General features: G+C 30.2%; 2 protein-coding genes across 8 annotated transcripts in view; one reads left to right on the top strand and one right to left on the bottom strand.

The window, feature by feature from the left end:
- The window catches only part of LOC137830399 (ubiquitin C-terminal hydrolase 13-like), a 30147-nt gene extending 22633 nt beyond the window's left edge, over positions 1-7514 (top strand). For all 7 annotated transcript variants that reach the window (XM_068637709.1, XM_068637712.1, XM_068637710.1 and 4 more), the window contains 6 exons: positions 3803-3868; positions 5382-5465; positions 5575-5691; positions 6356-6430; positions 6551-6637; positions 6991-7514. In XM_068637709.1, coding sequence (XP_068493810.1) covers positions 3803-3868; positions 5382-5465; positions 5575-5691; positions 6356-6430; positions 6551-6637; positions 6991-7032 — 471 coding nt within the window. In that variant the 3' untranslated portion in view covers positions 7033-7514. The remainder of the gene's footprint in view (positions 1-3802; positions 3869-5381; positions 5466-5574; positions 5692-6355; positions 6431-6550; positions 6638-6990) is intronic.
- A 2562-nt stretch (positions 7515-10076) lies between these two features.
- Positions 10077-17356, bottom strand: LOC137830398 (calcium-dependent protein kinase 1-like). The gene is made up of 8 exons (XM_068637707.1): positions 17219-17356; positions 15769-16665; positions 13057-13200; positions 12779-12931; positions 12110-12225; positions 11703-11870; positions 11172-11396; positions 10077-10395 (listed from the first exon to the last, which is right to left on the bottom strand). The coding sequence occupies exons 2-8, from the start codon at positions 16583-16585 to the stop codon at positions 10273-10275; spliced, it is 1746 nt and encodes a 581-aa protein (XP_068493808.1). The 5' UTR covers positions 16586-16665; positions 17219-17356; the 3' UTR covers positions 10077-10272.
- Positions 17357-24577: the final 7221 nt, after the last annotated feature.

Below are 24577 nucleotides of genomic sequence, written 5' to 3'. Positions count from 1 at the left end.
TTTCAAGAACACCAATATATTAAATTTGGACCAAGGAAGATGGCTGCTATGGAAGTAGAACGTCTATCATCAATATGTGATGCCAAATCAGCATAACAAAAGGCTTTCAAGGACAAAGGTGTAGCAGGAGTTGCAGGTTGAAAATGCAATCCATGAAACAAAGTGCCTTTAACATACCGTAGTTTGCACTTTCCCATAACCCAATGAGAATCCAATGGTTTGGCCATAAACTGACAAACTTGGTTCACAGCAAAGCTAATTTCTGGTCTTGTGAGCGTGACATATTGCAAAGCACCTACCATCAACCCCAAACTTGGATAATTTGCAATTAGAAACCATAGGAGAAGAAATGGAAGGAGCCTCTACCTAATGTGTTTTGTTAAGTAAAGCGGGAATACTATTTGGTTGGCTGCAAAGCAGCAGGAGCTTCTACCTAGTCTGCATTGGGTGAGTGTTCACTAATGGTGCAGTGTTAGAAACAGAGACAAATTCAAAGGTGATGAGTGAGCTGTATTGGGAACAGAAACGGACTCAGAAGGTAGTGAGTTTGAGATGTTAGAGGGTGTAGTACTAGACTTCGGTGTAATAGAAGTATTTGGATAATTTTGAGGTGGTGTAAGGGTGGGACTTATACTTTTCCATTGGATGATAAGGGAATATACTAGGAACAGGCACTCCTCAATTTTAAAATCAAGTTTATGAGGACAATAAGGTCTTAAGAAAGGAATGCAAGCACAACCGGTTTAGAGAAAATAAAAATCTGGATCTCTATTAAAGAGAACAAAATGAGGAATCACAATTTGAGAGAGGCTGTAGGAATCCTATTTATAAGATATACACCATGATGAGCTAAAAAATTAGTAAAAGGTCGATATTTACCACCCAAATCAGATTGAATATGTTTAATTTTTGAATTAAACTGTAATTTAACCATTGATTTGAATTTTTGAAAAATAGTCAATGTTTCAGCTTTAGACTTTATTGGAAAAATCCAAGTAAACCTTGAATAAGCATAAATTAAAGACATAATATTTGTGTCCTGCAGGAGAGGTAAGATGAGTAGCAAAGATCAGTGAAAATTAGTTCTAAGGGAGAATAGGAAAATTTAGAGATATGAGAAGGCAATTTATGTGATTTGCCAATGCAACAAGATAAGCAAGAATAAGGGTCAAATTTATTGGATGGAGAAATTTTACAATGCATCATTACAATTTCATTAAATGACTGTTTGGATGACCAAGTCTATTGTGCCACATGCAAACATTGTTATGTACAGAAGACAAATTGACATTGTGCCTTATTTGTATAAACTTTAACACTACTAAACAAAGAGCTAGATGTGGCTGAACGACTTAGAGGTTTATAAAATGACTGCAACTGAGGGGAATGATTTTGAAGTTAGAGATTATTAAAGGAATAAAGCCATTTAAACCAAACTTAGCAAGACACTTATCAGAATGAAATTCAACGAAAACAGAATTATCTTTAGCAAATTGACTAGCACTTAGCAAGTTTTTAGTAATAGAAGGAACATGTAAGAAATTGTTTAGGTGAAGAGTGATGTGAATCATGAGGTGACACAAAAGAAGAGAAACCAACACCATAAATACTTAAATCTTCACCATTGCCCATGAAAATATTATTTGGACTGTCAAAATGAAGTTTTTGATATTTCATGGTTCACGAGTCACTTGAAAGATTGCACCAAAATTTGGTATCCATGACTTATTGCCATTTCCTTTAGAATTTGACTTCATGAACATTGCACTTGGTTGAGCTTTGTTTCCAGGCTTGTTATTAGGATTCACCCAAGTATTTGAAGTTTTGTATGAGCCAGTGGAATAAGGAATGTAATTTTGTGTAAAAGGATCAATGAAGTACAGGGACTTGTGAGGTTGATAAGAAATTTGAGACAAATCTAACACTACGAGATGCCACCACTAAACTTTGTCTCCTTGACACAACGATCAAGATGTGTTTCATGATATAGAATAGCTTCAATTTCAGCAATTGATGACATATGCCTTTTACTTTTAATAACCGAAACCACTAGTGCATAATTGGAAGGGAGTCCTTTAAGAATTGAATTAACATACTCTTCATGTTGAACTACAACGCCAACACGGGCAAGTTCATCAACATAATTATTAATCTTGAGAAGATACTCTTCTGTTGTTTTAGAATCAAGACAAAGTGCTTGCATCATAGTACGACTCTGTCATGCACGAAATCTTGTTTGAAGACTAAAATATTAAAGAATTTTCTCCTAAACCTCATATGTGATTGGAGCAAAGCAAGCGAGAAAGAACAAACTTAGAAGGAGTTGACTGAAGCCAAATAAGTAATGTTTGGTCCTAAACTTCCATGCCATATATTTGGGATTAACATTATCAAGAGTGCAATTCTTTTCAGTGTGATAACGGGGTAGAACCACGGGATTTACAACAAATCATTGTAGCTTGTGTGATTTGATTACCGATGACAAAAAGGTGACAAAGATGAACTCTAGGTTTGAAGAAGATGGATTGTTGAAAAAATTGCTCTAGATACCATCTTAGAGAACAAAAAAAAACAAGAACAAATTGAACTTTTATTATTTAATCACATAGAATAAGATGACTACAAACTTACAACAAGAGCTATTGTTAAAAATAGTTGATGGCCCTATAAACTTACAACTGTACAAACTATTTATTTATTTGTACTTAGAGAGATTGCAGTTCGATTTTGTGATGTGAAATTAGGCTTAAAATCCACTTTCTAAGATGATATCAATGCCTAACCTATCAAGGTTTGTTAGGTCCTATTGTGTCACCTATTATCAGATTGCTATCGGATCCCCTACAAAATATCTAGTCGCACGCTCGAGATGTCCAGTCTCAGCATGAGGTGTGTTGGAAACTCCATATTCCAACTTGTAGTATATTAGTGGATGTAAATTTCATATTACAAGCCGATTTTGTTAGGTTAAAAGTTCACTTTCTAAGATAAATGTCAAACATAAGTTAAAGTTGCATTGTATTAGACAATAAATTCTGATATTTACATGGGAATAGAAATGTGGAAAAGCATGGTAAAAATGAAAGGGGGGTCAATCATGTTGTACTTGGGCACCCGATAATATGCAAGGCTCTATTTGGTTTATTAGTGTTCACCTTGTCCTAAAAATCAAATCTTTCAACAAAGATGTTTTTTGCTTTTTCAGTATACATTCATTACAATCCTGCACGCCATGGTCTGGCAATTCCCTCATGTCTATTATAATGAGTTTTAATAACTAGGTCATGCAATTTATTTTCTCTTTGTTTTCTATATCTGTGAAATATAAGTTAATAATGACTATGTCTATTAAACTACCTGAAAATGGATTGAAACATAGTTATAAAATATGAACTGTACTGGAGTTCTTCTTATACCCTGATGCACCACAAGTTTAATCAAGACTTCAAATCCATACCAGTGCAAGGTTGGGGCTTGAGAATCCATGGGCAGATGACCATTAAACTGAAGACAATGTAATTTATAATCAAATGACTAAGGATTGAGGTAGTTTAATATTGAATAATAGACTGAAATAATGAAGCGACATGTAGAGTTCCTCGAATCTGTTGAGAATGCATCTGTCACAAAGGATGTGCTATGTTGGAGAGTTCCAATTGTTAATTTACAAGTTTTCACCATTTTAGTCTTTCCCTTTTGTTTTTGTTGTCATTCTCTTGGCCAAAATTATTAACTTTTCTTGATTAGAAAATTTCTGAATTTTTTACAGTTTAATTCATAATCTTGTGACCTACCTTTTCAGATTTTCCATATCAACGAAAGGATTGAGAATATTAATGATCAATATTGGACTCTTCGAGCAGAGGAGGTACAGTCTTATAAAAAAATGTTTAATATTTTAGATATGTTGTTGACAATTAGTATTTTGTTAGCCCTTCAGTTATCTCCATGTATGTTTGGAATAAGTGCACGTTCAATTCTGAATGAGTAGTAATGGGGATTACTGTTACAACAGAATAGCAAGAAACAGTGATGGGCAAGATTGAGACATGATTATATTTTTTTTAGAACAATGCAGGAAGGAAAGATTATATTCTGTTATAACAGAATGTTTAAGTTTGAATGAGTAGGAATTGGGATTATCGTTACAACAGATTATTGAGAAGAAAAGGGAGTTTGTTATTGGAGGTACGTTAAATGTAGCAGGGAAGGCTAAGGGAACATTGGGGTATTGAGTTGGAAAGGAGGTTGCTGTACCTTGGAATGCTGTTTTTCAATTGGTTTTTGTTTCTTTTATATTCTGTTACCTATTCATTGAATCGATCTACTTTCTTTCATTCATTCTTCACTAAATAGGTGGAAGGGGATTTTTCTATAATAAATTCAGTTCGATTCCAGTTTCTAGTTCCTACCATTCTTATTGCTTGGTTCCTAACATTTGAATACAGATGTTGAAATGACAAACCCCACTCATTGTGCTTGTAAAAAAGCCTTGTAAAAACCCCACTCAAAAACACATTTTAGCATTTGGCCTAAGGGCCTTACCAATCTCATAAAATCAACATGTATGGTGAAGATCGCTCAAGCTGGACAAACACTACTTATGCCCTAGCTCAGATGTAGCATGTCAATCCCCTAAAAGTCAACATCCTGATTGTTGCACACCATGATTCTTTATTCAACCTTTCTGTTAGCTCTTTTATATATACTTTCTTCTGAGACATTAATAACCAACTTTGATTAAACACTATTAAGGTAAGATAGAGTTGACCACTGGTAAGGTGACTTTACAACAATCCTTCATTCAACTTTATATATTATAATAAGATATAGATATTTCTGAGGTTGAAAGTGGTGGAAATGGGTTAGGACAAGCAAGCCTTTCCTTGACTGGACCTTGCAACGCTTAAGCCTGACCTATCATACTGTTCTTCTTAAAAGCTTTATTTGTTCGATCAGCCTTCTTAAAGGCTTATTTGATATTAAGCTTTTATGCATATTGTCTGGATGTGTGGCCATACAAGAGAGGTTGGTTTTGATTAAGGAAAATATGACAAAAACCTGATGAATTTAGTTGGATATGTACAAAGAAGACTTGTTTGCATGAGTTTAACTCTAGTGACAGGAAATATCACAGAATTTCCAATCCCATGACAGATTTGTGGAAAACGGACAGGTTTTATAATGGGTAATCAGCTCAGCTAGAATTTGAACAGTTGAAGGCTACCATCTCAGACCTTTCAATTTTGGCAGTTCCTAAATTTCCTCACCATTTGTCTTCGATGTTATTTTCTGTCTTTAAATGGGCTATGCCTTTTCTCCTAGCACATTATTCTTAATTTTACAAGTTAAGTTGCATTTTCAATTTCCTTTTGCTTTAGATTCCGGAGGAAGAGAAAAACCTTGGCCCTCATCATCGGTTGATCCATGTCTATCATTTCTTAAAAGACACTAATCAAAATCAGGTGCTTTGCCCCCAAATTTTCTAATATAAAATTCTTTTTGTAAATTACTGCCCTTAAATTTTCTAACATTTTTGTTTTCGTATGTGTTGGTATGGTTTGAAAATAACAGCAAGTTCAGAACTTTGGACATCCTTTTTTCTTAGTGATCCATGAGGGTGAGACATTAGCAGAAGTCAAATTGCGAATACAGAGCAAGTTGCAAGTTCCAGACGAGGAGTTTTCAAAGGTAAATATTGCTAACGTGATTGAATTATGTGCGCTTGCTTTTACCATGTGTTTAAATAGGGAATTTTAAAATTTCAAGGACATTAAAATACACTGAATAACTTTTCATTTTTCAAATGTTTTGTTTAGAAAAGACAATTCAAATTTAGATAGAGTATTTCATTTATTACCATACAGAAAATTTTATTTTAATATTAAACAATATCTAAAAATTCAAAAAAATCAGTTGGTATGTTTTTTTGGCGATGTTGGTCAAGGTTGTTTTCTTCTGCTAAAGTTTGTTAAAACTTTTCAGCTGAAGTAGACAGGTTTTTCTTGATTTTCATTGGTCAAGGTTATTTTCAACTAATGCCAACTACAATTCTTTCGGCCGACATTAGTCAAAATTATATTTTTGAAATTGTTGGTCAAGATTATTTTTTGACCAACTTTTTAGTTGATGTCTGGTGAAAAATACCCTTGGCAAACATTGGTAAAAAAATCCTAATCATGAGTGATAGAAAGTTTCGATAGTCGACTTTAGGAAACTAATTATCAACTTTGATTTGAAAATAAAAATCTTAACGATGTTGACAAAATTCAGTCCTTTTTAACTAAAATCTTTAGGTTGGAAAGATTTTAGGTTCTCTACAATGATTAATGTATTTCTTCTTTCTTCCTTTCAGTGGAGATTTGCATTTTTGTCATTTGGTCGTCCTGAGTACCTTCAAGATTCAGATATTGTTTCCACTCGGTTTCAGGTCTGCCAATCTTCTGTCCACTGTTATTATTACCTTTTGGTTTTGTGGCTGTCCATGGAATCCATAAAAAATGCTCTTTTTGTGCAAAATTAAGTTATTTTATTTATTTTTATTGTTCAGAGAAGGGATATATATGGTGCGTGGGAGCAGTACCTCGGACTGGAACACACTGACAATACTCCTAAAAGATCCAATGCAGCCAATCAGGTATAATATTATCATGAACCTAGCTCTTTATTTTTCTTCTAGGAATGGGAGTTGGTGGGTTTGTGCTCCTTATCATGAAATGGGTATACGTGGTCAATGATGGGTAAATAGAGAGGAAATTTGTTACAATTATAGAAATTTGAATTTTAAAATTTAAATAAAAGGCATGGACTTGATAAGAAAAAAGGCATCATATTTTACTTTCCTCCAACCATTCCATGATAGACTTTTCCACCGAACAATCTGCCCCCAAATGTTAACAGCAAAAGTAGATATAGATGGTTGTAATGTCACTGGAATTAATTCTATTGCTGGTTTCAGAAGCCTAATGTGATTATTTATTAATTTTACAGAATCGTCACCCATACGAGAAGCCAGTAACAATTCATGTTTAGAAACATGTTTCATCATCACAAGTCAATTTTGTATGTCAGCTGCACTTGAAAAATGGTCTGAAGCTAACAAGGAACGTGGAGAAGCTATCAATCTTCTTCAGGGTAGTCTGCTGAAACTAAATTTTTTTTAGCTGAGGTTTAGCCTCCAATAGGGATTTAAACTCGTCTTGAGCAAACAAATCTTTGGTTGTTAAGAGGTTGGATTTAATGTTCCCTTTCCATTTTGGTACATAACATTTTGGGGCTGGGTTTTGTATAAAAGGTATAGGAAGGAATATAGTTATAGTTAACTCTTTTCTTTGGCCCACTGCACTGCACCATTGTGGGATTTTTATTTCCTTCACTTAGTGAGGCTTCCAGAGGATGGGGAAATGTCTAATGCTTCTGCAGTGGCTAACATGTAAATTTTCCCTTGTGCCTTTCTTCACCTTGGTACTTCTTTGTGTTAAAGGTAAAAATTACTTTTCTTATGCATCATTCAATTACCTCTCTCATCAAATCTTCAATCTCACCTTCTCCTTAGCAGAGCTGTATATTCATATAATTTAGGCAAAATATTACAATCCTCAACAGAAAATAGGTCATTGTTTCCTGTGTTATAAACTTTGTTTACAATAGGGAGTTGCAAATTTTGGATCTAACATCAGAATATAAAACGTAATAAAAACAAATTTTTGAAATATTCAACCTATACGGGAATATCACCATTTTAAGTTTGAGTTTTACTATTAAATATATTTTATAATTTTAATTTAAAAACTATCAGACTGATAGGAAAAAAAAAATAGGTAAGATAAACTTAATAGATATTTTAATAATTTTGCTTTCTTCCCAGTTTCTCCTTCTATTCTGTTGCTGTTATTTATTCTGTTCATGCAGCTCCTTCCACTAATTTTTCGTTTTTAATTTTGAAGCTCATCTTTTATTTCTCGAGACTTTTTTTTAGTTTTGATATTCTTTTTCTCTTTCTCTCTGATCTCTCTCTCTCATTTTCTTTTGAGTGTTGCCCCTTTTCTGTTCTCCTTATCTTTTTGGGCAAATTTCCTGCAGCCAACCTTTTTTACCCTGCACCCGCACTTACAAATTTCTGAAAATGTCCTTAATTTCGGAAATGAAATCCTGAATAAGAAGTAATACATTCTGGAAAAATAGATCCAGAGATTATTGTGTTCTGAAAATAAAAAGTTTGGAATATAATTCAAAAATTAAGAAATCCAGGGTATACAACGATAAATGCTCTCACGGTGGTATGGAGCTTCTGGAGAAAACAATTTGTGAGGTGCAGAAAACAATTTGTGGGATGCAAGAAGCATACACCCAAAAAATAACAAAATGGAATAACTACTTCCATTGCAAAATCACATTATTTTTCTCAAAATAATTTGCTCTTAAATTTTAGTGAGGGTCATCAAATAAAAGAATGACGTGTCCATATTCAAAGTGTTTATAAAATTATTTACAGTTCATTTTGCAAAATTTAAATTTGGTTTTTTGGTAGATGTGAACATAGTCTTTGTTAACTGGAACAATTTTATTGACAAATAAATAAAACAAATTTTACATTAATCACAAGTATATTATAAATTTGTTAATTTTTATCATAACTATCTTAAAAACACATACTAAACAATTATTTATAATTAGATGAAAGTATAAAACTACAAACATTAGTTAATTCACCGAGTGGTTTAAGATTAGAACCTTCAAAATTCCATATGAAGAAGAAAATGACCACTTTTATGTGCTTAATATTTCAAAACAATTAGAAGAAAAATTAAAATAAGTTATATATACAGTGATTTTTGGTCTCTAAATAGTAAAACTTTAGATGAATGATGATCTAAGAGAAAAGTGTACACATAGAAGTAAGAAAAGTAAGAAGATATTTATAGTGATACATTGTAACCCTAGCAATTGTTAGTCATAGGGGAGCCACAAGTGCAGGATGAGTTATGTAGTGGGAAATGCATGGTGGTTGTTGCTCTTTCAGTCTCTCACAGCACTGTGGTGATGGTGGGGTTGAAGTGGTGAAGGCATTGGCACATGGATGCCACCACTGCTGCTTCAACCACAAAACCACTAAGCATCATGGACAAAATCACACATGGAAATGGATTCTTCATTTTCAAACAACACTCAAGTACAATTTTCTGAGATTTAGAGAGGGCAAAAGCTTTAACCTCTTCATTAGAAGATTATCTCAGTTACTAATTTCATATTCAAATCCCAAACATACATAATAATTATTATTATTTGAAGATACAATAAATAGGCAAAGATGTCAAGTATGTATTCATTTATACACTTATTATCACATTTTTTAGTAAAAAAAATTACACAAGATTGTCTTACCAAACTTCTACATACAAGCCAATGTTAACATTATTATTACTTAATGTTGTTTTTTTTATGATAAGAGACAAAAAGTGTAACTAGAAAATTAAATTAGAGACTAAGACCTGTCAAAATTTTAATTAAAGTTAAAAGTGTATACATTATTATATGTATAATTCTTTTAAAGAGCATTAAAATATTAAACTTTATAAGTTAATTACAAAATATTTAACCACGGATAATTGTGCAATTATCAATTCAATATTGTGTGTAAAAGCTACTAATGGCTTAAAAAATTGTGCTATAGTTGGTGATTGTGAAGGATTTGAGGAGCCATTTCTTTCTGCACCATATCAATTCTTATTTACCCCATATATTTTTTTAATTTTCAAAATTACCCTTATTCCGGATTTAAAAATCCAGAACAGAAATATAATTAAAAAAAATACAAGATAAAAATTTCCAGAATTCAAAAATGTGTTTGGAATATTCAAATCCGGAATTGAATATAAAGAAGCATTATCTGTCATATAAAAAAAAAATCTGAAAATAGCAAGTGAAGATAATATTGATTATTTGATTGACGAAAAAAAATAACACTTATTTTACTTTTTATTCAACTCTCCATTTCTCTTTTTACTTCTTCATTCATCTCTGCCAAAGAACCCTAAAAGAGTTAATAAATGTGACTATAAATTCAATTGACCCTATAACAGCAACATTCCACCAGATACCTCTTTAATATATTCTCGTAATTACAAAAATTCATATAAATTTGGACACAAACAAAATAGGTGCAGAGAAAAAAGGCCAACCTAAATCCCCTTGCATAACATAAATCTTGAACCTTCAAAGAGAAAAGGAGGAATACAAAAAACAAAAAAATCTGAATGTTGGCCATCAACACTACAATTTTAATGCCTCCCTGAACTTAATACTGAAGCTATTTTCTAAACCCTTTTTACCAACAGATGGAAGATTTCCTTTCTGCATCATTGCCACAAATTCATTGTAATCTATGCGTCCATCCTGCATATCACAAAACACATACCTTACATTAATCATCACTATCTACATTCATTCTATATAACCATCACATTCTGGCTAAAGGGTGTTCAGTTTTTGAGCAAAACATTGAACATATAGCACAATACATTAGTGTGGTGGATCAAAGTACAAACTTACATCTGGAACATCTCTATCATGATGTCCAAAATAATTAGAAACAGATATGAATTCATTGATTTCATGCCTCCTTCATTTCTTTTTTCAGATATAAGATTCATTGTCAGCTGCAATAAATCTACTATATATGCAAGACTTTTGGGTTTGTAGGAAAAGTTTTTGCATAGAAATGATAATTAGATTGCATCAAACCCAACAAAAGTTATTAGTGTTTCTTTTTCCTTTTTATAATATTAATTCCATCATGCCAAAAAAGGTTAGTAGAGTTTCTTATACTTTTTGTAGAATATTAATGATCTTTGTATTTTTTTTTAAATACTCAAAACTCTGGTCTGTGTATAAGAGGAAAAAAGTGTTAGTTTTGGGAACTAAATACAAGGACAAAAAATTACGGATTTTAAAAGCTGGAGACTAAAACTAAAATTTGGAAAATTTTCAGGAACTGGAAACATCATTAACCTTTTTTTTTGTAATATTGGTGTTCCTTTTGATCAAAGGGAAGTATTGAGCTGAAGAAATTAGAGGGGTTGGCTAGAAATGATACCAAAGACAAGTAGTTCATCATTTGTTATAGAGTGACAAGGATGGAAGAAGAACCAATAGAATTGTAAATAACTTACATTATCTTCATCAATTTCCTTGATTATCTCTTCCAAACGAACATCTTTTATGCCAAACTCATCACAAGCCTGTTGAAGTTCTTCCTGAGTAATATAGCCACTTCCATCTTTATCAAAGTAAGAAAAGGCTGCAAATAGATTGTCTTCTCTTTCAATTTTGTTGCGGTGTAATGTTGCAGCAAGGAATTCGCCATAATCAATTGTCCCACTGTTATCAATATCAGCCTGCAATTTCAAGGCAGAGGGTAATAAGTTATAGCTTATAGTTAGCCTATTAAACAAAATACATCATTACTATGAATATTTGATAGAGAGTTAATCATAATGCTTCATCATCCAATTTTTATTCAATTTTTTTCTTTGATTTTATATCAGCTACCTGGTATATTTATGGTAAAAACTAAGGCCAATTTAGTTACAAAAAGCTTAACCAATGCAAAAGATATTCATTTCTCATTTATTTTGTGCACCATAATCTATGTAATGCCCCTTATTTCTTTTAACTTTATAAATAAGCTTAACAACACTTACCGCTTGCATTAGATCATAAATTTCAGACTCATTAAGATTAGCACCCACTCTTTTCAAACCAGCTTTAAGTTCTTCAAAGGTGATTTGACCACTATTGTCTGCATCTATCATCTTGAACATCTCTTTTAAGCCAGCAATTTCTTCTTCAGATAAGCTCTCAGCAATAATCTGAAAAGAAAAGAAAAAAGCAAACGATGGTTAAATGAAAAGGTGCACATTGTAACATCTTTTCATCTTGTGGTCAGAAATTCATAGTTAAAGACTTCCAATCCAAAACATGGGGTAAGTATCTCCATTGTCAATGTTATCTATAAGTCCAAATCTCATTAACACGTGTCAATTTTATGTATCTGTAAGTCCAAATCACATAACACGTGACTTTCAGGCTTCCACATCCAGAGACTTACTATAAGAGCCATTTTCTTGAGCTTGTTCATTGCAGAAAATTGCTTCAAGCGACTTAATACAGCAGAATCAAGTGGCTTGTCAGGAGCTACACCATCAACTTGAATCCAAGGATGACCTACAGGCAATTAAACATATGTAAGCAAGAAAATTTGAGTTTGGAATGCCATATTTCAAATTTGGTAATGATGATTGTAAAATTTATGTCCAAAGTAACTGGCTTGGATGCTCCTATAGCATAGAAAAGATTAATCCACGTAGCACAGAAGAACTATTATACTTCCTCTCATACAAAGGAGAAGTAACATCCATCTTGTGATACAAAAAGAGGATACAACCCATACACAAGCATCAAAATGTTGCAGACACATTATTTTAGAACTAAAATAGTACCCATAATATAATGTTTCTATCCGCATTTGTTCAAATGTCTGCAAGTATTAGGATGTAGAATAAGGGAATTGGAGTAATTACTAATTAGAAGGATATCGTGGATCAGGTCAATCATATTGGGATAAAGAGAGGGGGGTTCATTTTTGTAGATTGAGCATTAGCTCTTTGGGAAGGAGAAACCCTTGCAGGAGAGAGTGCCCTCATATTTCTTATTCTTTTCATTCATAAATATGATTGACCTAACATTATCAATTATCAATTAGTAAAATGATACTTACATAATACTTGATGCGCAGTCAACCTCCTTCTAGGGTCACGAACAAGCATTTTTCGTACTAAATCTTTCGCACTTTCAGAAATGTTAGGCCAGGGGTCAGAAGAAAAATCAAGATCACCACGTAGAACCTGTTCAAATATTCCTTGTTCGTTTTCTGCACAACCAAACGAGCCATGCAAAGAAGGAGGAGAAATTTAGTAATCAGACAAAAATAGTGGCATAAACATATAAGAAAGGAGATCATAATTACAGTGTCCAAGTAAATCCAAAAGATCTCACCAGCCCAAAATGGAGGCACTCCGCTCAAAAGAATGTAAAGGATAACACCAGCACTCCACACATCTGCCTCAGGACCATAACGCTTTCGCAAAACTTCAGGAGCAACATAGTATGGGCTGCCCACCACATCAGAAAAGATATCACCTGGAAGTGAAATATCATCGGTTTTTCTCCATGGAATCAAATTACTTCTTCAACTTGTACAAAGCTTCAGTTAAAATAATAAACAGGCTCACGATTCATATAATTCTAGAAACCTGATTGAATATCTACATCTATACACACATGTGTGGAATTAGTCTGATAACAACCAACTGAACAGAGGTAGAAAAATTGTATGATAGATTGAAAACAAAACTATTACAGAAGTGAACCCCCTGTAATCCCAGATCAGAAGTCAGAGAAACAATTTCTCTACCTAATCACAAACAACCCAAACTATTATGAAAAATAAAAACACTGATCATAGACCATTAAATCCTATTTAAATTGTCATGAATAAAATATCAATGCAAGCTCACACTAACCCGTCAATTAGGAATCCAATTCAGTATTTTTGCAAGGTATTAGAAAGGAATTGGAATGAAATATATCAATTCATATAGATAGACAACAGAAAATGATGTTCAACTAACAAACTTGAATTTAGAAAAATCAGAGTATATTCTCAGCTGATGTATACGTATGTACTTATGTGTGTATGTATGTAGAGACCCATTGACAAGGACATGGATTTATGTATATCCCTAGGCCACAAATTGAACTTTAAGGTGATTAACTTCATTCGTAGGCCCAACTTTAACAGCATAGACCCATTGACAACCAAGAGTCTTTTTTCCGGGAGGATAAGGGACAAGCTCTCATTGTCACTGTTTGCAAGAGCCTGCATTTTATCAATCATGGCTTGTTGTCATCTAGGATGATCAAGTTCCTTATGAATAGTTTTGGGAACAATAGCAGTGGATAAGGAGAAAACAAAAGATGAGTATGATGGAGATAAATAGTGAAGACTCAAAAAGTAATGAATAGGATAAGGCTTACGAGTAGAGCAATAGATCAATCTGAGGTGGAGTCTTGAGAAGATGAAGGATCCATGGTATGGGATATCGATAAAGGAGGTTATGAATCATGAGAGACATCAGGCAATGGAGAAGAAGCTTGGTGTGTCCTGCCTGTGGTGATTTGTAAGTAGGGGTGGTGGGACAACATCAATTGAACGATGAGGATTGGATAGAGGTTGATTTCCATTTGAATTGGAGTCAGAAGGAGTTGGATGATACAGGGAACCGAAGGATGGGATGGGGAGAACCTATTGAATGGAAACAGTAGTTTCCATAGAAGACAAGATAAAAAGGGTGTCCTCCTCAAGGAAAGTGACATCAGTAGATGTATAATTCAATTGTGTGGTTTATCTGGCCAGAATTAACTCCTCTCGCTAAAAAAATGCTATACATACATACATATATGATTTGCTTAGTACGTGTTTGTGATATTTGCTGTTCAAATGATTTTGTAGTCATAATAATACACTAAAAATAAATGAGGAAACAATTGGAAAATTAACAGCTCATCAGATCTAACACTAATTGCAGTTATTAAGAATGGAGTAAATATAGGATTGATATCCCTTGTGTAAAATACACACATAGGGGTGTTTATTTATAGATGAAAATAATAAAAGAATCAATAATAGAATAATATAAACTATGAGCTACGCCCGTTACATTCAACATCAGTATACAAAGGACACCTTAGATGGGTATAAACAAAATTGCAGTATGGAAGGTAAAATACTAGAAGTTAAAGAAACACATATCCCAAATTTAGACAAGATAGCATACACATAGACTACTATGATGTTTTTCTCCAAAGAATTCATAGCATGTTTGCATGTAATACATAAATTTTCAAAAATCTAAGAAGGATATTACGTTGTTGCTATTAATTTAGGATATAGTAGGAGAAGTTTCTAAACTTCAAAGATTTGAAAAGGCCAACAAAAATTATCGAGCCCTTTTAAGACTAAAAAGTCTGTATGACAAATGAAGTTAACAAGTTCATGCACAAGCAACAGCAACACATTGCATATAGGCAAATGCCAAGCACCTTAAAATATTAATCCAGTTTTATGAAAAATTGGATGCAAAAAATATTCACAAATAAAGAAATTTAAAACAATCAAAAAGCCTGCATATCAAATTCAGCGTCCAATGATATCTCCATCCCACTCCTGCTCCAGTCCTGTCTGAGTGTATGTGCTCATATAAAAATTTATCCATTTTGGACTTCAAAAGGTATGTTTTCTTTTTCTCAATTTGACGTCTCAACTTTTTAGTTAAATAAATTAAGTCTTTAAATGTTACAATTCATCAGAACCTAATCATATCAATTTGAATCTTCATATTTCAGTCCATCTCAATCTGACTATGTTAGTAAGTATATATTCATACTCTTTTTCAGATCTTACACCATCCAGGTTCACAGTAAGACTAAAATGACATAAACTAAACTTGTACCGACCAAACTGACTTCTGATAAAATAAATGTTTTATTGAAATAAAACATTTATTGCCCTTTATGTTTTTTATACAATAAACGTTTTCTTTCTTAGTAAAACCGTTTTACTTCAAGTTGCTTTAAACCAACCCTAAAGACCAACATTAACAAAACCATTTATTTAATCACAATATAAGCAAGACCATCTGAAAATACCTGGCTTAAAGAAGACAGACAATCCAAAGTCAATAGTTTTTAGAAGTGAATCTTCTAGCTGATTGACGAAGAGAAAATTCTCAGGTTTAAGGTCTCTGTGCATCACACCAAGAGAATGGCAAGCTTCCACAACCCCCACAATAGTCCTGGTAAGTTCAGCTGCCTGTCTTTCAGTATAATGTCCACGCTGAATAATCCTATCAAAAAGCTCTCCACCTGCACACAATTCCATCACAACATGAACAGCCACAGCATCCTCATATGCACCTTTGATGGATATAACATTAGGATGCCCAGCCAAGTGGTGCATTATCTGAATTTCTCTTCTCACATCCTCAACATCATCATCTGTGACAAGCTTCCTCTTTGCAATAGATTTGCAGGCATACTCATTTCCTGTTGCCTTCTCCACACACAAGAAAGTTGTCCCAAACTGACCCTGTCCAAGTTTTCTCCCAAGAGTGAAGAACTCCTTGAAATTATCAGTCTCTCTTTGCAACACAGAGTCAACTCGAAGCCCTGCACTAGAAACTCTCTTCACAGAACCATGTTTCTTGTGCTTCTTCTTCTCTTGTCCCTGTGCTGGTTCTGTTTCTGATTTTGCCTCTTGTTTGGCTTCAGGTTTCGGCATAGTTATCTGCTCAGGAGGTTTATTTTGGACAGGCAAAGGCGATTCGGGCACACTAGTTGCTTCCTCTTTTACAGATTCTCTATTAGACACTGATTCATCGGGCAATTGAGACCGCCAAATTGCTGCAGAAACTGATTGAAACAAACCATTTTTTGAAATGCTAGGACCAGTACATGTGTTCCCCATATTGCTTCACACTGAAAAAAATTGTGCTACAGCTAATAAATATCCAACTTTCATCACTCGGATCTAAAAACCTACATCATCTGTAAACACAAGACACAAGATCTGAATATGAGCTTCAATTCCTTTTAAGTGAGCATCAAAGTCAAACCCCAAGTACTGAACCAAAATTTTGTTACAATAATCATCAAATCCAAAGATTCATCCTCATCCAACAAAAATGAGAGTTAGCTTGGACCGGAAAACAGATAGAAAATCTTTTCATTTTTCAGACAACATTAAAAAATTTAATAGATAATGATTGATATTAACAATAAAAGTCTCACAAAGAAAGGGGGGAAGCCATCAAACTACAAAAAAAAAATAGCAAAATGCAATGAATAGTTTGAACAGTTGAACACCCAAGTTGGTGAAAAGAACAAAGAATCGAACTTTATACAACTTCAAGGACACCCTTTTGAAAGAAAGAAAAATTAGACTCAAAAGAGCACAAATCAGAAACTATAAAAACCGTAAATGAAGATAAACAAAATAGAGGTCAAGGGTGGCTAGAAGAGAGAGAGAGAGAGAGAGAGAGAGAAGTTGAAGAATGAAGCATAAAGAAAGAGTAAGAGAATAGACAAAGCTTGAGTTTACCTGGTCAGTTGAGGACGATGAATGCCGAAGACAGTTTGGTAGATATACATACATACGACTCTTCTGGTTTGTTTCCTTCTTGTGTTGTACCTCTTGGACCATGTTACACTCCTTCCTTAATTTCCTTTATCTATTTCTAATTTCTCATCTCATTAAATTCATATTTAATTTACTAAAATATAAATAAATTACTTTTATATAATTATTTTGAAAATATATACATTCAAATTTCGTTGTCATTTTAATAAATTGTTTTTTACAAAATTAAATAAATTTTACTAACAACACAAAATTAAATATTGTTTATTATATTTGAATCTAGACTGAATCCAACTTTTTCTTCGATCACTTTTTTAATGGGAAAGAGATATATTAAACTGAGAATGAATCTCCGGCAGATACACCTTTTCTTATTATTTGTTATTACAGAAGAAATGCGAAGATAATGGAATTTTCTGTCTTTTCTACTTTTTTAACATTTATATTATAAAATGTTATATAGCGAGAGATGTGAAATGCGAAGTGTTAATTTTTTAGAAAAATACCAATCTAATTTTAATTTTTTTATAAATTTACTTATATTTATAAAATTTAAATTTAATTGAAATAAACAAGATAAAAAGTATATAAGATTTAAATTTGTATTGTTAGGGGTCGTACGACCAATATCATGTCTTGGATTCGACCATTACACTGACTGACACGGCATAATCAATTACTTTTAAGTAAAATTAATGAAACTAATTAAAACTAATTAAAAGTAATTCACTTCTAAATATGACTCAAACTCTCTAATTTGGTCCAATACGAAAGATTCACCACAATCAATAAATAGGCACAAAATTCAGGAATCAGATATGTCATTATATAATACTTAGAATATCAATACTAAATATGACTTGAAGGTTAGAATGTCTTTTGCAGGAATCATCCGAGTTTGGGATATGTGAAGACCGAGGAGTAGATAAGTACAGAAGAGGAAATAACTTGTTTGGAAATGAATGAAAGTGTAAATCGACTCTAAGGAGACAGCGAAGTTCTAATGGTTTTTTAATCCCAAATTCTCGAGAACAAAACTAAATTAAAATAGTTGGTTTTTCAAAATGTGAGAGTTATAATTAGAAAATAGAAAATTACAAGTTACCAAAATTACAATTTAGCTAATAATGTATTTATAAATGTTTAAATTATACTATTTTTTTCTGGTGCATTATTTATGCCATTAGAATTATCAATAAAAATACAATGTTTATTGTTAAAAGGGAATCGAATACAAGTTCTGTGAATATATATAAAATAAAAAATTTAATCACTCTACCAACAACGAAGTTGGTAATTACATTGCTACTGTTTGTATCAATTAATATGTGATTAAATTTTATATATAAAATCGTTAAGATAATATTGATATTTTAGTGATAGAATTAATAAAATTTATTAAAAGTTGTGTTTTATAATATATATAAGATGTTTGGATGAATGTGAAAGCGAGTGAAACGCGTTTTGGCCTCAAAGAAGGAATACGCTAATTCCGGGTTTAACGTTTCTGATGAAAGGGAAAGCGAGTGAAACGCGTTTTGGTCTCGAAGAAGGAATACGCTAATTCCGGGTTTAACGTTTCTGATGGAAGAATGATGATAAATTAACAACCAACTAATTTTATATAACTAACTACACTTTTTATTAAATGATTTAATTTATATTTTAATTTCGTACTTTATTATTGAAAGAAGCTGTGAAATAGTTATTTACTGGAAAAGATTATTGTCAAAATATTTTTTTTCTTAATTGAATTTGCCTTTTATTTACTTTTCATACCATTTATTTATAAATAAATTTAAGGTTAATTATGTTTTGGGCATAAAACTATTAAAAACTTTGTAGAAAAAAATTGTATTAATTCAGTCCTTATAAACATATTTTTGTACACTCTATTACACAAAAATATGTTTTAGTTAACTACTCAAATCATATATCAATAATTTTTAAATTAACATCTAACTAAATACATTATCAAATTTAAATTAAGTGATATCTAATTAAATATCAATTACAAACTAATTTATAATTTTTATTTTATTAATAATATAAACTATTATAGATAGTTTTTAAAAAAAATATTTAATTTAATGAATATTGTGATTAATTATTTTTTGTCTTTTTAAGTTGTTTTTATTTATTTATTTTTTAATAAAATTTTGAAAAAAAAATTCATGTGGTTACACACTATTCACAACTCTTCACCCCTATTCTACTAATTTCTTTTCACTCGTCGTTCTTAAAGCACATTGTTAATTGGTTTCTACCCATTATTTAGATTTTTTTCAAAAATAACAATAAATAGAAGTACTTAATGTTACCTTTGAATTATTAAATATTTAAAATTATGTTTGAATTATTAAATATTTAAAATTATGTTTGAATTATTAAATACTTAAAACTATTTTTTAATTATTTAATATTTAAAATTACTAATTATTTTAGTAATGTTTAGTATTAAGATTTTAATTTAAAAAGGCATGCATTAGTATAAATTGAATAACTTTATCTAAGAAAATTAAAATATAAAATATTTGAATTACTTTAAACAGATAAAATCTATAAAAGATAAAGAATACTCAATTGCAAGTATCTATTTGAATTTATATATAAATTCATTTTTAGTTCCTATAATTTTTTGCAAATGTGTAACTCCTATAATTTTCAGTTTTTCAAAATTAAGTAATTTTAGTGTATTGCTAGAGTTGTTTGTCATAATAATTGGTGGTCCATTGCTAAAATTTATTGACAAACCTTCCAATAAAAATGTTAGGTTGACATTTATACACACAAATATATATATATATATATATATATATATATTAGTTTCGATCAGTAATTGCATGAACATATCGATAAAAGGTTATACAATTATTTTTTTATAAAGACTAAAATTAGATATAAAATAAAAGTGAATTTTAAATGTTTATTTATTGAATGGCTAAGATTTCCAGTTATTTCTTTTACGAGGATGGAATAATTATTCTCCTGGCTTAAAACTTCTTGTATGGTCCCTCTCCCATCATTTGGATACCATTCATCACATGCACATCTTCTAACAATTTCTTGCATTTGGAAATATTTTGTTAGTTTTTATTTAATTTAAAACTTTTTTACTTTGTAAACTGTGTTTGGATTGACGAAGAAATTTGAGGGTAGAAGAGGAAGTGAATTTCTGAATATTAGAGATGATCTTTGAAGATATATATGTGAGATTTTCTGAAGTGAGGGATAATAAAGTGGATTTATGGAGATAGTTTATTGAAATTTGTGAGTGATGTGATAAAAAGAAAATTTAGAAATTAACTAAAAATTTAGAATGTAAGTTTATAAATTTATCTTTGTTATTAAAAATATTTGAATAATGAATTGTGATAATTTTTGTGTGTAGGTTTAAATTACTTAAATTTTGTTAATATATAATATCCATAATTACTTGTATTTTTTAATAAAAAATAAAAATTATAATAAAAATATTTTTGTGTTAGATTAAAAAAAATTATTAAATATATTAAAAATTATAAAAGTAATATTTATTATTATATATATGTGTTATTTGTTGATATTATAATTTTATTTTATTATTTTTATTATTTATATTTATTTGTTTTTTTTAATAGTACAATTAAGTATTTTTGAAATTATAAAATAAATTCATGTAATATTTAATTTGGTATATTGTAATAAAATGCATGTATAAGAATATTTTGGTAAAATGCGATAATCTTAGATGAAATTATTACAGATATCTTGAGATAGATTAAACAAATACTTTCACCCTCCCTTCGTCCAATCTTTCACCCTCTTCCTTATTTTTATGTATGATTACATTGACTTATTATTTTTTTTTTTAGAGTCATATTTCCTAAATCATATTTTTTATATTACCAATGTCAAAAAACAAGGAACAACAAAAAAGAAAAAAAATCTTATAGATCTTGCTAAAAGAAAAAAAAAAGGATAAAAAAAATATTGCACGTTTGTACCAACATGAGTGCAAGCTGGCATAGTTTAGAATGATAACTTTGAAACACTAGTAAGTATAGACAATAAATAAAGAAGGTTTGAATGAACTTTCTGGGAACAACATCAAAATTAATTTTAATATATTTAATTGTTCATAAAAGATAGGATTATTATTGGTAACATGCATCATTGATTTGTTATCGTAATATAAAAAATAGGAATAAAATAATCAACATAAAAATTTGTCAAAATAAAATTATTTATCACATTGTTTGAGCCATGGTTCTTTTTTATGTGATTACACTCTATATTTCAATTTAACTGAGATATCAAATTTTATATTAATATTTAACATGATAATTTTTATAAATAAATAAATAAAATTATTTGAGACATGACATTAAATTCATTCATGGATGTAATTTTGAATCAGCAAATTGGTTGGGGGAGAAATTTCACCTGTAATTAGTTATACCTAACTTATATGATCTAATTAAATTTGAGTCTTTTATCCTCTATTTTTTTAAATACTTTTTCATATCTTAACATTTAATTTAAGTTATATTTTCATTAGTTTATTTGAATTTTTAATTATTGAATTTTATTTACTAATTGTATTCTTGTGAGATAAATTATAAAAAAGATCTTAACTATTTGAAATTAGATTTTGAACACACACAAGAAGGCTATCATCTATATTTTATTTTATTTTAAATTGAGCTTAAGTATTAAAAAATTAAAAATACAAATTAAATTTCATAAGGATGAGTGAATATCTAATTAGCTTTTCATTCATCAAACAAATAATAAAAATTGTGAATGTTCTGTTTTTCTTTTAAGACAAGTTTATTTTAATTGAATTGTGTATTGGATGTTCAAAATATTTTAATTTTAAATAATCTAAATATTCTTCATTCATTTTTTACAACTTAATTCTCTAATTATTTAACTTACTTATTTCGTTTTAAAAATTTATAGTGATAAATTCTAAATGCATTATTTAAATTGCTTAAATCTCCTCTATTTTTTTTATAATTTATCTTTCCTTAGTTTGTCTCACAATCTTCTCTTATTTAGTTTAACCTATTTTTTATTTAGTACTTTTTAGTTTGTTTTTAAAAAAAGTTAACTTTGTCTTGGAGTTTTCCATTTCTTGACATCTTGATTTGAAAATAAAATTGTTATATCTTCCACTTTAAATATAAATTTTTGATAGGCTGATCAAAACTTTATCAAGAACTAACTGAAAAGGAATCATAGGAAAGGGTGCATAATTTTTTAAGAGTAAATAACCTTTTAAAAGTGATATACAAATTAATTAAGTCCAAACACTTACTAAGTGGTGAAGTCTATTTGTTTTACTTCTGTCAGATTTTTTTTATATTCTTTTTGCAAATATGAGTTCAGATAATTTTGATAAAAAATTGTTACAAGAAGAGAAAAGGTAGAAAGAAAAATTTATGACTACAAAATACTTGAACATAAAAAACATAAGTATAAAATACATCAAATTCAAGGATTAAAATTAGCTTCACTATATGTTTCGAAATGTGAAGATTATGCACATGCTTTTTATCAATAACATCAAATTCAAGGATTAAAAATAGTTTCACTATATATTCCATAAACATACTTCTAATCATAAACATACTTATAGATTTAGATGCAAACATAATATGTCAAATGCAGAGTTATAAGTTCTAAATATATAGTTACAATTATCCATTGAGTCCTTTTATAAGAAACTTTATGAATATAAGATGCATCTAGCGAAGCACCAAATGAACGTGTCAAAAGATACAAGTGTTACAAGATCATATGTGTCTTAAAGAAACGATGGACCAAGATCAAAAAGCAAGACAAATAGATTAAGTACAATTTACAACTACTAACACATGAAGTATCATTATGATGTAGAATATTTTAATAACCATTAAGTTTAATGATAATGCTTCTCAAGGAAGACTTTGACATATCATACCAATTATCAATATGTTGTATGCTTAACATGGTACGATCAATTGAATAAAAACTCAACAGAGATAAGAGTGTGACTCGCATATCTCTTTGATATACAACAGTGAAATAGCTCGACATAAAGTCACAATTTTTTTATAAATTTCTAACACAAAATCTTCTAAAATATGCTAACTACAACAACCCTTTCAAAACATCTACACAAATAAGTTTTCCCATGCAAAAAAAGTTTAATGATCAAAGTTATATCAAAAGATCTTTACATTTCTTCAAGTGCTTAGTTTATGATTCTCTTACTATAGGATTTAGAGAGAACTAGTTTTGTATATCCTTCACTAATGTGAAGATAATTCTCTAACGTAAGAAACGTATGTTTCATATCTTCTTTGTTGATAGTGAACATTGTAATTTGAATAACTTATTGTATAGCTTAAAGTGACTTTGTGTAGTTAGACCAGAGAGGCGTGTACTTAGTACTTATGTTAGGGGAACATTAGCACATATCGTATAAGTGACCGTAATAATAGTTGTAGTCATTCAAGATTAGTATAATCTTTTGTAATTTGTAAGGAAGAATTGAACATAGTCCAAGCCTGGAGTGAACCAAAAGAAAAAAAAAGAGTAATAGTTGAATTATCTATTACATAGTGCATTAGCTCTTTTTTGTCTCTTAAATGAATTACAAAAGTCTTGTGAAAGAATTTGATAAGTTATTAGACATAAATGTTTTGGATATTATTTATAGAATCCCTCTTACAACTGTGCTTCAACCTTGAGAAAATCCTTGTAAGGATGACAATGGACAATACAAATTGGAAGCTCTTCTAAGCTAAAAAAGAATGTGATGAATAAAATTGAACTTGGCTACGAGTATAAAGAAAAACAACAAATTTTTAAAAATAAATAAAAATTTAGAAAACCATTCAACACATCCTTTATAACTTGTTTTTTTTTTTATGGGGAAGCAACATTGTTAAGAAAAGTTATAAAAACATTATTTTATGATAATTCATTAAAAAACAATTTAAAATGTTGTCTATTCAATATTTTACTAAGTCTTTGACTAGTTTAATTCTTAATATCATTTACAAAGTGATATCTCTTAAGAATCATTTAAGAGACTATTAATTGTATATTTGAAGATGTGATTGTATCTTTCAAATGCGTGTTATAATTGTAATATGAACATTTATAAATAGTAAAAACAATTATTCTAAAGTTGAGTGGTTGATAACATATATAAAATTAAGAATATTTAAACTAGTTTAAAAGATATTTTGTGATATTTCTATCTTCTTAGTTTATCTTTCTTGTTTAATTAAATTAAGAAACCCTAATCTATCGTTAAACATATGAAAAAAAATTATAATTTTTCTG

Source organism: Phaseolus vulgaris, chromosome 7 (genome assembly GCF_000499845.2).
Source record: "Phaseolus vulgaris cultivar G19833 chromosome 7, P. vulgaris v2.0, whole genome shotgun sequence".
NCBI lineage: Eukaryota > Viridiplantae > Streptophyta > Magnoliopsida > Fabales > Fabaceae > Phaseolus > Phaseolus vulgaris.
Note: the sequence above shows the minus strand (reverse complement) of the source record. Positions and strands in the feature narration are given on the sequence as shown.